Consider the following 15572-nt stretch of genomic DNA (forward strand, 5'->3'; position numbering starts at 1 on the left):
TGATTCAGCTCCTTCCCCTTCTCCACTCCCAGCGCAGGATAGAAGGGACGGGAAAAGGCTAGAATGATTAAGAAAGCTGAGTCACAGTGAAAAAAATGCAAGGGGGTGGTATAAATCAGGGGGAGAGAGGACAGAATTTTAGCTTCTGCAACTGACGTGCTTATCTGATAGGTGTGCTGTGTGGTGACTCCTTGATTACTGAGCAATAAAGTTGATTACTTCATTCACTGTTCCTGGTTCTGCTTACAGCATCAGACAACAGACAGAGGGCCTTTTCTGGCAACCAGACAATGAGCAACAAAGTACTCAATGCTAATAGATGCCATGCTTGCAAAACAGAGAAGCAACCACATGTTAACACTGGCCAAGTTCTCAGTGAACTATTTCTTCCTTCCTTTGTTAGTCAAGATGCTGGACCTGACCACTTTTTCATGCAAGGCATTTTCTATACTGTGGAACATTCCCTTCTCTGGAGCATAACGGAACACCAGCCTTTCCGTTTTCTCCCATGGCCTGGCTAATCCACTATAATTTTCATTCATATTTTCCTGAAACCAGGTGCTCTGCCTGATCTTCAGTGCAACAGATAATATCTTCTCAAGGGGGCAAAACATATTTTGTTCAATGTTTCTGCTGCACATGGTGCCACAGACCTAGCAATCCCCCTGGGACAGTGTACCATGTTATTATCCTAACACACAGCAGTTCATTCTTTCTCTAGCAGTATCCATATGGTATTTTGAAGCCCATATGCCACAGAAAAACAGCAGAATGTTAAAAAGACCACCCATTGCCAATGACAGCTATTCTACCATTTATACACAGAGACTAGAGCAGCTATGCTGATATTGGGTGAGGATAAGCATTTGTAGACTTAATCAGGTGATTTAAGGTTAAGAGGAGAAGCTCCTCATCTCAATAATGCTAAGTTTACCCTTCTGTGTCCTACTCATGGTGTTCCCTCTATTTTTGGCATGTTCTGCTTTGCATTGTGTGATTGACCCCCTCCACGCCCCACTCCAGTATTATCAGCCAGGGCACTTTCTTATTGGTGGCATCACTTCACAATTCTTTGAACCTATCTTCACTTCAATAGAGTTCGAGGGGAAGCCAAAGGAAGCAGCTGATGATGAATATCTGTAAGGACATTATTTTTATTCTTTTTTTGGGGGGGGGGACTCCTGGTTATGTTGTAAATAATAAAAATTAGATAATAAACGTGATAGTATGATCAAAAAGCAGGCTCCTCAGTGTTGGTAGGTGGCTAGTAGGATTTGTAGTAGAGAGGACAGGCAGACTATCAGTAGATTGAGCTAGAGTCAATGACATGGGACCATCGCCTGGACTGTCCATAAGCAGGAATAGGGGAGAACATTAGCTCAATTTACATTGAAAGGCACACCTAACTAATTCAGATTTCCTGAAAGGTTTTGAAAACCGAAACATTGACATCCTTTGAAATTCACATTTGATATGCAGCTATATTTTTCTCTTCTGCACTTTCCTCCTACTCTGGCCTTCAGCAGTTGTGTCATACATTTCATTCTGTTCTCCACAAAGAGGTCATAAGAATTAGCAAATGTAAGAAAGACCCTGCTGGGTCTGGCCAAAGGCCTATATAGCCCTACACTCACAGTAGTCAACGGGTGGCCATGAGAAACCCACAAACAAGTCCTGAGCATCACAGCAGTCTTCTCGGCTCCTATTTCCAGAAACTGCAATTCAAAGGCATAGTGCCTCCAATGGTGGAGAGAGAACCTAGCCACTGTGCTTAATAGCTATATCCCTGAGGTCTGTCCAGCAGAAGCAAGACAGAAGCAGGAAAACCCAGCACATGCATAATCTCTGTATTGTTTCAGCGCATTGCCAAAGAACTACCAGCATGTCCTTTCCTTAGTCTTTGCTGTGAATGAGGTCAACCAGAACCCCAACATTTTATCCAACATCACTTTGGGATTCCAGATCTATGACAGCTACTGTGAAGCAAAGATGACTTATCGGAATACTTTGAACCTCATCTCTCATCATAGGAAAACCATCCCCAACTACAAGTGTGGTGTTGAGCAGAAGCTGGTAGCTGCCATTGGGGGCCTTGACTCTGAAACTTCAAGCCACATGGCCTCTATCTTGGAGCTTTATAAGATTCTACAGGTAGGAAGAGTGTGGCTGGAATGAAGACTCCACAACTGTTGTATATGATTTAGCCTTAGTGTGTATTCCCAGGGCATTGGGAGGGGGAGAAGGAAATGTGAATGTTTTTTGGCAGGCTAAAACAAATATTTCTTGCTTATTTATTGTTTTATTTATAAAAACAAAACTACCCGGTTCTTTCAAATTTCAGTATGCCATGACTAGAAGAAATTAAGACCCACTCCCTTAGCAGGCCACTGAGGGTGTATGGTATGAAGAAACCAAAATTTTAATCTTTATGACAGCAGGTTGGGATCCACCAGAGGATCCTCAGTGGCAAAGCCAGACCAGTTCCCCCTCACTTGCCATGACAACACCCTTAGGTTGCATCACAGACAATGTGGTTTGGAGACAGGGAAGGTTTATGGGGAGGGATGTTAAAGTTGGATGGGTATTGGTATTAAAGGAAATTCGAAAGTAGTATAAAAGATTAATGTTTATTAGTAAACAAATTTATTAAGAAATATATATTAAGCTCAGCATACAAAGGATCCACTCCAACAGCCACTACTGCCTATAAGACATGGCAAAAGTAGGAAAATGAGGAGCAAGGGTGAGGAAAAGCAAATTCAAAAACTAGTCCTTAAACTCAGAAAGTTATTGAGATTGCCAACTTAAATGGAAAACCTAAAGTAGATGAGGATTACCTAAATAAAACTGACCTCTCATCTGCGTTAATGGAATGTTTCTCGTCCCAATCTCTCCCTCTGCTGAAGCATGATGTACTAAAAATGTGTTTGATTACTTAAAGACACATAAATATCCTATCTGGTGATTAAAAATCCCTCTGTTCTTCACTAGATCACCTATTCTTCATTCACTCCATCGGTGAGTGAAAAAGACCATATTTCTTCGTTGTACCAAATGGCCCCCAGTGAAGCACATCAATACACTGGCATTGTTCAGCTTCTTCTCTATTTCCAGTGGAAGTGGGTTGGGATATTTGTCACAGCTGACGATAAAGGAGAAACATTTGTGAAAAAGTTGACACACCAGCTTTCCCGGAATGGCATCTGTATAGCTGTCACTGAGAGATTTGTAATCCACAAGGATCTTAGTGATTTGGGGATGATGGCGGAATATCGGAGAATGGCCGAGTCCCTAGGCAAAACAAAAGTCAATGTATTTGTTGTCAATGCAGACAAAAACACCAAGACGAGTTTGCAATGGCTGCTACTAATAGGCATAATGTTGAGTGCGAGCCCCATAAACAAAGTGTGGGTTATGACCGCCGACTGGGATTTGTCATTGGAAGTATACCACAAAGATCTGGATATACAAAACTTCCATGGTGCCCTATCCTTTGCCATTCATTCCAGTGAGGTTAAGGGGTTCCACCGTTTCCTCCTGAACCTAAATCCCCACTCTGAGGCCGATGGCTTTATCAGGTTCTTCTGGCAACAGGCATTTGGTTGCCAATTTCTAGATGTGGAGATGGAGGGGGAATCCTGCACTGGTGAGGAGAAGCTGGAGAGCCTTCCTGGGGCTTTTTTTGAAATGCAAATGACCAGCCAAAGCTACAGCATCTACAATGCCGTCTATGCTGTGGCACATGCTTTGCATGCCATGTTGGCACCCAGAACCAAACAGGGAGAGATAGTGCTTGGTAACTATCTGAGACCTCAAAAGTCGCAATTCCAGGTAATGTCTAGCATGGAATGCAGATCTTTTTTTTTTTTTTTTTAATGAATAGCCCAAGCATAAAACTAAATCTTGGAGAGCACATTCCACATCCACAGAGAATGTTGCCTTTTCATTTGGCTCTTTGGAAAGTTGTAGGTATTTATTATTATAAGGCATGGGTCAGCAAACTTTTCCTGTGCTGGGGGCCAGTTCACTGCCCCTCAAAACTTGTGGTGGGCCAGACCGTGCACGTGCACACACACACGCCTCCCCTCCCATCCTCCCTTCTTCCCTAGGGGACAGAGAGACTGAGAAACCTCCACTCACCACATTCATACAGGGTGGGATGGGCTGGGGAGGGGGCATCCTGCCGGCGCTGGGTCTCAGCTAGTGCAGAGGGGCCACAGCCACCCAGTCAGGAGGGGCCCCTACCCCCGGGTGTCCATGACCATGCACTCATATGCCACCAGCAAGCAGCACAAAGGAGTCCTCCTCCTCATCTTCATCATCCTCACTCCTCACAGGCTCTCTGCTCCTGCTTCTTCCCACCCCTTTGCTTCTACTCCTCCCTTATCGGAACTAGACATCAACAAGGTGCCCTGCCCTGCGCCTCGCCCCAATTGGAACAGCGAGCCTTAGGAAGGGTCGCTATTGACCGCCGGCTCACCTCAAACCGACCAATGGCCTGAGGTTGCTAAGGCTTCAGATTGGCCAGCGTCGCGGAAGTCTGAGCAACCTCAGAGCATGCTGGGAGATGTAGTCCCAGGAAAGCTAAGGATATATGTTATATATTTCTGATGCTATCAATAGATAGTTCAAATTTCAATGAGATCTGGTATAAAAGAACACAATTAACTTAAAAGTGCTAACAGACTAAAGTCAAATATCTTGCTAATTATGCAATTGTAATGGCTTTAGGGGTTGCTTGTGCGTAAATAGCCGCCGCTCTGGGCTAGGTTGGCTGGTTAAACCATTTCTCGCTGGACAGCCATCCACTCCGTGGCTGTTCAGTCGCTGGCAGAATCCGTCAGTGGGCGTTTCTTAAACCTTTTCCAACATAAAAGTTGTTTGACGCCCAGTCTCCTTCTACTCTCCCTGCGCGGAAGTCTTCTGCGCAGGGAGGGCGTGGGTAGCGGAGGACCTGTGCTCTCCCCGCTGGTGTCCAGTGAAGAGTCCCGGAGCCTGCTCTGTGCTTCCCCCATTGGCCCCCCTCTATCCCGGGTGTAGCGCTGATTTTCTTCCCCAACAGGAGACTTGCCTCTCTCCCTGCTTGGCCCCTCTCCAGCATCGTTGTGGGGCCTCGCCTCCTCCTCTAGTTCCGATGGCAGTTCCCTGACAGCAATGTTTGAAAGTTTTTAGCAGGTGCTGAAAAAAGTTGAATGGAAATGTTGAACTTAAAATTAAAGTTTAAACCTCCTGTCCAATATGTGTGGAGAAATATGAGGCCAACTTGCACTGTCCTGGAAGCTAGGAATTAGGAAATTTCACAATTTATGCCTGTTTATTTGTGTTCTGCTGATCTTTCCTCAATTTCTACATGTTCCTCAGAATAAACCACACAAAATTGAAAAAACTAAAAAGGTTTACTTACATTTAATGAAGGCAGCTACTTCTATGCAAAAAAATGCTTCTTAGTTACAAAAATGGAATCTAGACAGGCATGTCTCCCCTTAAAACTCAAGGGGAGTTTCAACAAATACTGTGAATTGATCCCAGCATGAGAAAACAGAAGCTTTGTGCTATGTGCTCTATTTCTACAAAATTAACCATTCTCTTTCCTCCACTGAAGCTTCAACCTTTCCTGAGGAATATCTTGTTTAACAACAGTGCGGGGGACACAGTCTTTTTTAATGAGAAACGTGAGCTAGAAGGTGGATTTGATATTATCAACTGGGTGACTTTCCCAAATAAGTCCTTCTTAAGAGTGAAAGTTGGGAAGATGGATCCCCAAGCACCACTGGGCAGTGATTTCTCCATTGATGAGAAGATCATTACATGGCACCAGAGTTTTAACCAGGTGGGACCCAATTGCAGCTTCTGAGGTCTATAGGTAGACATTCACCAGATTTGTTTCATAATCATTTACACCCTATGGAAGGAGTTCCTTTTAGCTGCATTGATTTTTGTTTTTGCCATGCTTCATAAGTTCTTTATCTTAATGCGTAATGTGAATTAAAAATCCAATAATTATATAAATGTTTTAGATTAAGAACATTCACATGCAACAAGCACAGTCTTCATGCAATGCAAAATTGTGCTTCGCAGGAATCTTTAGTTTCATTTATGTGATTCATTTCTTTAAAGGAACCTAGTTGCCACTTCTCATCTTTAAAAACATATTATAAAAGGGAAACGCATATCAGTAGGTCCATTGTCTTGCACATTTTCTTTCCCTGAACCATTTGCTAGCTGAGTGGCTCAGTTGGTTGCGTGTCAAGACCCTCAAGCCAATCCCCCATTAGAATAATGAAATTCACTCAGACACAGATTTGTTATTTAAGGTTTTTGGGCAAATTTTGGCCACAACTTTATTGATTACAGGAAATGTGAGCAGTATTGGCTTAGGCATTGGCAAAAGACTATATTGGACTCCTGCCCCCTTTGTAAGGGTAAACCACCCAAAGGGGAGCTGCTTGAGGGGAACCCGCCTGCATCTCCCCCAGTGTTCCCAGAGGCCTGGCATGGTCCTAGCCCCTCAACCGGACTTCAGACAGGATCCATGCCCCAGATTCCTTTAACGGAATACCCTTGGACAATGGAGGGCCAGGTGATGGCCGACCTCCCCTCCCCCACTCAACAATAAGCCAATGCCTAACCTCCAAATCTTACAAAGTTGTGACAATTGCTAAGAGGTAGGGGGAAACCAAGTAGCCAGTGCCAATTTGCCAAATGGAAAAATTCCTACCCAAGACGGGCAACCAACTGAAGAACACAGCAAGGCCAGACGACACCTAAATTAAAGGGAGGGTGGGCGTGTGTTCGGAAGCATGAAGCAGGTGCTTGGCACATGTTGCTCTGCTGCTTTTATACTCCCCCCAATGACCACCTTACCCAAATTGATTGGGCAATAGCCCTGCATAATAGTGGTGCCACCCTGGTGTGAGGGTAATGGCTCCACCCACGCCAGGCTGGGGGGACCGGGTTGAGGGCATGCCCACAACCAGGACCATCTATTAAGATGTTCCCACTTAGAGCAAGGTGCTGATAATGCCAAGGTCACAAGTTTGATCCCTTTATAGGACAGCTGTATATTCCTGCATTGCGGGGGGTTGGAATACATGATCCTCAGAGTCTCCTACAACTCTATGATTGTATTATCTTTATTGGGTTGAATATCCACAAATATTGGTAATTGTCACAACCATTGTAAAGTTAGTGGTGCTAATTAATTAAAAAAACAATAACCCTCTGAGTGCCTTATTTCAATGCAGCACCCTGTCGATGAAAAGGCAAAGAACAAATAGAAAGAGAATAGAATACATGCAATACCTTCTGTTTTATGGGCAGGTGGTGCCCCTTGCCTTGTGCAATGACCACTGCGATCCAGGTTACAGCAGACAAAGGAAAGAGGGGGAACCATTTTGCTGTTATGATTGTACTCCATGTCCAGAAGGGAAGATTTCAAACCAGACAGGTAGGGGATTGTATGCTATAGTATATCAAATATACTGAGAGCCTGTTTGTTTTTTAGCTATTTGTGATAGAATAGATGGCTTACAAAAGACTTGAAGATAAATCTTTACTTGTCAGGTTGTCAACAGTTGAACAACAAGTATTATTCATATATATACTGTATATAGGTATATACTGTATATATATATTAATAAATGCAATGTGATTCTGTCCCTTGAACCCAAAAGATGGTTTTTTCTCTCCCCCCCCCCGAAAAAACTCCTTCATAGTAGAGCATAAACTAATAATCCATAGCTTTCCTGTCCTTTAAAACTCCTACAGACAGGGTCTCCCTGAAATCACCACATTCCTGCGTTCTCAGTCAAAGATGCAATAACAGAATAACCAACCAACAGTCAATTACTAACTGCCTCCTTCTTTACCCAATACAATACCATGCAAATACAATACAATCCGTTCTTAAACTGAAGCCGTTCTTAATCCAAGGAGGGCTTTCCCTAATGAGGCCTCCCGCTGCCAGTGCCCTTCCACCATTCGGCTTCCCTTCTTAGACCGAGGTAAAGTTTGCAAACTGGGACACTACTTCCAGTTTAGCGGAGTTCGTAAACCGAATAGTTCGTAATCAGGGCTGTTCTTAAACCGAGGTACCATTGTACAAGTGTATTATCATAAACAATATTATAAATTGCTAACCAGCATATCTTCTGCTTACCTTCACACCTGAAAATTTCATGGATTGCATGGACAGCAACTTACTTGATCACCAAAATTCAATAATTGTCAAATCAAGAGTATTTTTTTGACCATATTCCTAGGTGTGTTAACTAGGTTATATTAGCACCTTCAGTTGATATTACGCTTCCTTTATGGGATAGGAAATACTCTGAAAATTGGTAAATGAAACTTCCTATTTTACAACCATTTCTACTGGTAAGCTGTGAAACATTAATGCTTAATGAAAATTTGTTCATCCAGATAGCTTGAAAGTTCTTATTGCTAGAATGGGGGTTTCTTTCCTCTAAGCACACCAACTTTCAATTCTATGCATGTGTAAACACAAGCAAATATTATTGGAGTTTATTATTTAGATTTATTCTGATTTAATTATCCACTGGAAAGAATCCTCCAAAAATAGCTTACCTTAAAGACAAAACATGTTAACACTCTAACAATTTCATGAAAAAGATAACATTGTTATTGTGTATACTGTAAATTAGACTGAATTATAGTAGTTTCCTGATCCTAGACCATAAAGATTTGTATCTCAGTGAGACTGAAAATACTATAACTGTAATCTTGATTTCTTTATACTGCAAGATATGGATGACTGCTTCCAGTGCCAAGAAGATCAGTATCCTAACCAGGAGAGAAACCAGTGCATCAGCAAGAAAGAAAACTTCTTATCTTATGATGCACCTTTAGGCATCAGTTTGGCTCTTTTGGCTCTGGCTTTTTCTGCAACTACAGCCTTGGTGTTTGGAATCTTCATCAAACATCAAAACACTCCCATTATCAAAGCCAACAACCGGAATCTCACCTACACCCTGCTCATCTCCCTCCTGCTCTGCTTCCTCTGCTCCTTGCTATTCATAGGGCGCCCCCAGTTACTGACCTGCAATCTACGACAAACTGCCTTTGGTATCATCTTCTCAGTGGCTGTTTCTTCTGTTTTGGCTAAAACACTCACTGTGGTTCTGGCTTTCATGGCCACCAAACCAGGATCCAAGATGAGGAAATGGGTGGGGACAAGATTTTCAACCTCTATTGTTCTTGGTTGTGCTTCTGTTCAGGCAAGTATTTGTATAGTATGGCTCTGTACTGACCCTCCTTTTCCAGATCTGGACATGCACTCTCTGCCTGAAGATGTCATAAAAGGTAAAGGTAAAGGTACCCCTGCCCGTTCGGGCCAGTCTTGCCAGACTCTAGGGTTGTGCGCTCATCTCACTCTATAGGCCGGGAGCCAGCGCTGTCCGCAGACACTTCCGGGTCACGTGGCCAGCGTGACAAGCTGCATCTGGCGAGCCAGCGCAGCACACGGAACGCCGTTTACCTTCCCGCTAGAAAGCGGTCCCTATTTATCTACTTGCACCCGGGGGTGCTTTCGAACTGCTAGGTTGGCAGGCGCTGGGACCGAGCAGTGGGAGCGCACCCCGCCGCGGGGATTCGAACCGCCGACCATGCGATCGGCAAGTCCTAGGCGCTGAGGTTTTACCGAAAGATGTCATAGTGGAATGCAATGAAGGTTCAGCCAACATGTTCTACTATGTTCTTGGTTACATGGGGTTGCTGGCTCTTGTCAGCTTCATTGTGGCCTTCTTTGCTAGGAAGCTGCCGGACACTTTTAATGAAGCCAAATTTATCACTTTCAGCATGTTGGTGTTTTGCAGTGTGTGGCTTTCTTTTGTTCCATCCTACTTAAGCAGCAAAGGGAAATACATCGTGGCTGTGGAGATTTTCTCCATCTTGGCCTCCAGTGCAGGGATCTTGGGTTGTATCTTCTCCCCAAAATGTTATGTCATTGTCTTCAAGCCTGAACTCAACTCAAAAGAGCAGCTAAAAAAGAGAAATAAGTAACAATCTAACTATTGAAATCATTATAGTGGATAGATGTTGCTTACTGCCAGAACTTCAGTTGTCAAAATATGGAAAACCTTGCAGTACTTGCAGCCTGCTCCAGTATGGAAATATGTGCAGTTTAGCACTAGCTGAAAAATTCACCCCTCAATAATATGTTGCCAAAGGCTATGAAGATTGTGAAAAACTCTGTGCGGTTTGGTGGGATTTTATCATGTACAAAACACAAGAAATATAGACTCACAGGTTTCACTCTCCATGGTACAACATGAAATTGGGTCTTCCTAATGCTCTTAAGTACTCAATTTATCTAATTTTAATCTCTTTCTGATATATTTCTTTTATGTATTTGTACTTGTATACCTATTATTTTTATTGTATTGCTCTTCTCAATTTATTTCAATTAAATAATATAGAATATGTGATAGTACAGTTGAAAGAGTCATCCAGTCCCAACCCCTGCGTTGCAGGAATCTCAGCTAAAACACACATGACAGATGGCCATCCAACCTCTGCTTTAAAACCTTCAAGGAAGATGAGACAACTACTTCCTGAGGGAGTCCTTTTCACTGTCTAACAGCTCTGACTGGCAGAATTCCCCCCCCCTGATGTTTAGTCGCGGAATCTCCTTTCTTGTTACTTGAATCCATTGGTTTGAGTCCTACCCTCCAGAGCAACAGAAAGCAAGCTTGTTCCATCTTCCATGTGGCAGCCCTTGAGATATTTGAAGATGGCAATTGTATACCTTAAGGATATTAAACATATTATGGCTAAACATACACAATCCATTCAACTGTTTCTCCTAAGGGTTGGTTTCCAAACCCTTGATGACCTTGATTGCCCTACTCTGTACACGCTCCACCTTGTCAACATCCTTCTTCAATTGTGGTGTCCAGAATTGGATACAGTATTCCAGGTGTGATCAGACCAAGGCAGAATAGAATGGTACTATTACTTCCCTTGATATGGACCCTATACATTTGTTGATGCAGCCTAGAATAGAATTAGGTCTTTCTTTGCTGCTGCATCATACTGTTTGTCAGGAATGAGCCAGCTCCTAGCGAAAGTTTGCAGTTAACTGCAGAAAACAGCCAGAAACAGAGAGGCTGCTTTTATGTTAGTCAGACAGAGGAAATCCGGCAGCTGCATATTCTGGCTCCTCCCGACCTTGACGTGCAAGCTGATAAGACAGGAACGGAGAGCAGGCTAGAACGCAGTCAAAGCTCGCCGGAAGCACAAACGTGCAGGAAAGAGTTAAGAGACAGCCTCTCAGAGAATGGGGAAGAGGCGGGAGCTGGCCCTCTCAGTCCAAGGTCTCGGCGAATGGGAGGGTTGCAAGATAGGAAGCAAAACAAAAGACGTAAGAAGTGAAAGTTCAGTTGTTTCTGGTCAAGCCTGAAGCAGTCTTCAGAAGGGTTATCTTGAATCATGGTGCCAGAGGCTTTGTTAGAGCCATCCCGAGCTATCTGTTTGTTTTTGCAATAAATCCTCCTTTTTAATTAGCTACACTTACTGTGTTATCAAACTGAGACCTGGACTCCTGACATGTTAACTCATGTTAAGCTTGTCCACCAAGACCCCTAGATTCTTTTCCAATGTACTGCTAGTAAGCCAGGTTTCCTCCATCTTATATTTGTGCATCTAGTTCTTCCTGCCTAAGTGCAGAACCTCCCTATTAAAATTCTTTTTGTTAGTTTGGATCCAGTTCTGCAATCTGTTACGGCTATTTTGAGTTATGATTCTGTCCTATGAGGGTAACTGTAAAGCTTTGCAATGAGGAGGAGGATTTTTATTCTGGTGCTTGTGCTGCTGGTGCTGTTCCCTCATATGGTGTGCAAATTCCATAGTTTTAAATGTATTGCAAATGATCCTGTCCCACATACATGGCACCAGGCAGGTGAAATCCTCCTTGGTTGGATTGTATCTTTTATTATCCTTTCCTAATGTTGACCTCAAGAGACCCCCCACTGTAAGCCACTGTTTCTCCCTCCTCCCTGAAATGTGCTTTGATTATATTTCATAAGTGATTCCAACTTTATCCCTTCCAAATGGTGTGTTTGCTATATCCCCCACTCTTTACCTGTCAGGTGCACAGAATGGCTTACATAATCAAACAATAAAACAATATTACAGCAACCATTAAATCATGCCTATTTCCAAAAAGGGAAAACCTTGACCTTGACCCAACTAATCAGAAATTAAATGCCTGAGTAAAACAGACAAAACAAACAACAACCTATGAAAAAATGAATGAGACAGCAACAACTGCTGAAGCAAAAATAAAAAAAAATTGAAAATTGAAAAGTTCAAAAGTTCAAAAGCAGCCTACATCTAAAAGGACAATCTGACTGTGGGGAAATGTGCTTTACCTCACATGTAGGTTAGAGGAAAGCTTATTTATAGTTGGTTGCAAATACTTGGTTTACATATCGTGTCTTCCATCATGGAGAGCCACGTGTTGTGGTCAGATCACCTAAACTGCCTTCTCGTTGCTGGGGTGGGCCCGATTGGATGGCGACTGCAAATCATTGGCTGCACCTCTGTTGCTGGGGTAGAAAATTTGGCTGTTTGGGCTTTGATTGGAGTGTTAGGGACTATTTAAGGTGCTGCATGATGCGCGGAACTTTCTCTTTTGAATTGTGCAGCGGATCCCCTGCCCTCCCTCCCTATAATTAGGGCAGTGTTTTTGACCTTGCTATGCCTGTCTAGGGGTCGTCTGCTTTTGGACCGGGGGCCCTGTGGGAATTTTGCCACTTGGCTGATTGCCATTTGGTTTTTGCCTACCGTGTAGCAAATAGTCACAACTTTGTAAGGTTGGTGGTTAGGCATTGGTTCATTGTTTGGAAGAGGGGATGTGGTTGGCTGTGCCTGCCCCTCCATTGCTGCTGCTAGGGAATTCCGTTAAAGGAATCCAGGGGCTCGATTTACTCTGTCCGTTCCCCGATCAGGGGTAGGGCCATGCCAGAGTCCCTGGGAGCATCTGGGGTGAACTAAGAGACGGAAATCCACCTCTGTGCTCCTCCAGTATGTTTTCCCTTACTGACCTCTGATGGTGTCCAGTTGTCAGTCCTGTTTCTGCCTGAGTGCAGGTTCACGTAGTCTGAACCAATGCCTAAGCAACCATTCACATGCTGTAATCAATGAAGTTGTGGCCAAATTAATGTCAAAAACCTAAACAAATATTCTGTGTCTATTGTGATTTATTTTGGGGGGTGGTTCGGGGAGTCTTCACACACAAATTCAGGAGTTACTTTATACAACCTGGAGCTCATAGCCACCCAGTTGGAGGAGCAAGAGTAGCTGTGCAGCATCGCCGCCCTGCAATGCATGATATTAAAATACTTGTCTGACAGGTTAATTTACACAAAACCAGTCTAGTTTATAATTTTGTAACATAATCTAGGTGAAGAGTACAGACCACTGAGTGGCACTGAGCCCAAAATTCTCAGAAGCCCCCTTTTTTCTCCCTAAGAAAATAATTTAACTTTGCAGAATTTCCTTCTAATATTTTCCTCCTCCCCTCCTTTCGCTCTCCTTTCACAAAGCAAAACCATTGCTCACAATCTCACAAATAATTCTAGTTCCAGGTCATTGTGGAGAATGTGGCATAATCTCAGCAGGGGAGAACGAAGAAGGACATTGTGGGCATTTAATGTGCTCTAGCTAAATGGGCCATGGGTGGCGCTGTGGGTTAAACAACAGAGCCTAGACTTGCCGATCAGAAGGTTGGTGGTTCGAATCCCCGCAACGGGGTGAGCTTCCATTGCTCAGTCCCTGCTCCTGCCAACCTAGCAGTTCGAAAGCACATCAAAGTGCAAGTAGATAAATAGGTACCGCTCTGGCAGGAAGGTAAACGGTGTTTCTGTGAGCTGCTCTGGTTCACCAGAAGCGGCTTAGTCATGCTGGCCACATGATCCGGAAGCTGTACTTCAGCTCCCTCGGCCAATAAAGCAAGATGAGAGCCGCAATCCCAGAGTCGGCCATGACTGGACCTAATGGTCAGGGGTCCCTTTACCTAGCTAAATGTTCAGGGGATTGGGGTGCTAATGCTTATATTAGTTTATTTTGACCGAACAGCTTTCCCCATTAACTTTAAAGCAATACCCAGTCTGCAAGAACATCCTATTTTGTACATTGGTTGTGGTAACCAGTCAACTGAACAAGGACTTGGACAAACAAATGCACTTCCTGTCATGTCAGCATGCAACAATCCAAGCAGTAAAGTAGAGAGGGATTTTGGACTGGACATGGGATTGGGGGTATGAGAATGCCCATCATAATATTGCCATTTCTGTTCTAAGCAAGGGTGCTTTCTGTCTAAGTTCATCATTCAGAGCTCACCACCACTGTGGTGACCACAGTGGGTAGTCTCACTGTGGAGCAGCAGAAAGTTATGTTGACAATTCACAAACATGGTTATGTCAGCCATTGATACAGTAAATGGGATCCTCCTTAATGTGGGTCCTGGTTGCGCTCGGGCCCCTAAGGAACCCTCACAGGGTGAGTTCTTGTTGGGCATGGCCCAAGCCTTAAGGGCCCTGGGATCACGCCTGGCTGTTTGGGCCAATCTGGATGTATGGCATGATTCCTGGGGCATATAAAAGCAGTAGTGTGATGTAATTGGGGATACTTGCTTCGCGCTGCTGAACACCCTCCCTCCCTAATTTTAGGTTGTGCTCTTTGGCCTTGCTTTGGATTAGGTCGCCTGTTTTGGAACAGGGGCTGGGTAGGGTTAGGGTTCCACTTGGCAGATTGGCTGTAGCCACTTGGCTTTCGCCTACCCCCTTAGCAATTGTCACAACTTTGTAAGGTTTGGCGATTAGGCATTGGATCAGCAATGTGTGGGGAGGGGAGGTGCAGCCATCACCTGCCCCTCCAGCAATAGGGTATTCCAGTAAAGGAATCTAGGGGTCCTGGATCTCGTCCGAAGTCTGCTTGAGAGGCTAGACCCATGCCAGGACGAAAGGAACCCCGGGGTGAGTTTTGGTTGATCTTCATCAAAGTTGCACCCTCGTTTGGTCTTTACCCTTTCAGACTACCAGCCAGAGAGGCAGGAGTCAGTTAAAGTCTGTTGCCAATGCCTAAGCCAATACCGCTCACTTTTGCTGCAATCAATAAAGTTGTGGCCTAAATTATTGCCCGATAACTTCAACTAAAATTATGTGTCTTTGTGAAGTTATTTACAGGGGAAGGGCTTGGGGGGCTCTAAGCACAACCCTGCTACTACTGGTGCAATGTCAAGCCCCCAAACACTGCAGCAGTTATTATCTCTTCTATAATTATCAAACTTACAGTCATTATTTCAATGGCAAATCCAAAGCTCAGAGTTTCCTCCCAGAGGCATGGGGGGGGGAGGGAAATAAACAAGCAAGTGAGTGAAATAATATAAAGTCCCACTGAGGTAGATACACCCAAGTGTAGGGATTAAGGGCAGGCAGGGCCATGTCATTTCAAACTCTGTCAGTTTCTCCCTTTCACTGTATAGATCAGTCAAGCATTCAGATAATGTTCTTAAAATACAGAAATGCCTTAGAAATCATTTAGATTGCAAA

At 43.9% G+C, this 15572-nt stretch overlaps 1 protein-coding gene across 1 annotated transcript; it reads left to right on the plus strand.

Annotated features, from left to right (window-relative positions):
• Positions 1–1227: 1227 nt before the first annotated feature.
• Positions 1228–11391, plus strand: LOC128399020 (vomeronasal type-2 receptor 26-like). Its single transcript, XM_053360277.1, has 8 exons — positions 1228–1256; positions 1860–2151; positions 2992–3513; positions 5603–5830; positions 7321–7447; positions 8764–9321; positions 9665–10016; positions 11064–11391. The coding sequence occupies exons 1-8, from the start codon at positions 1228–1230 to the stop codon at positions 11389–11391; spliced, it is 2436 nt and encodes an 811-aa protein (XP_053216252.1).
• Positions 11392–15572: the final 4181 nt, after the last annotated feature.

This window comes from Podarcis raffonei, chromosome 13, assembly GCF_027172205.1.
Source record: "Podarcis raffonei isolate rPodRaf1 chromosome 13, rPodRaf1.pri, whole genome shotgun sequence".
Taxonomy (NCBI): Eukaryota; Metazoa; Chordata; class Lepidosauria; order Squamata; family Lacertidae; genus Podarcis; species Podarcis raffonei.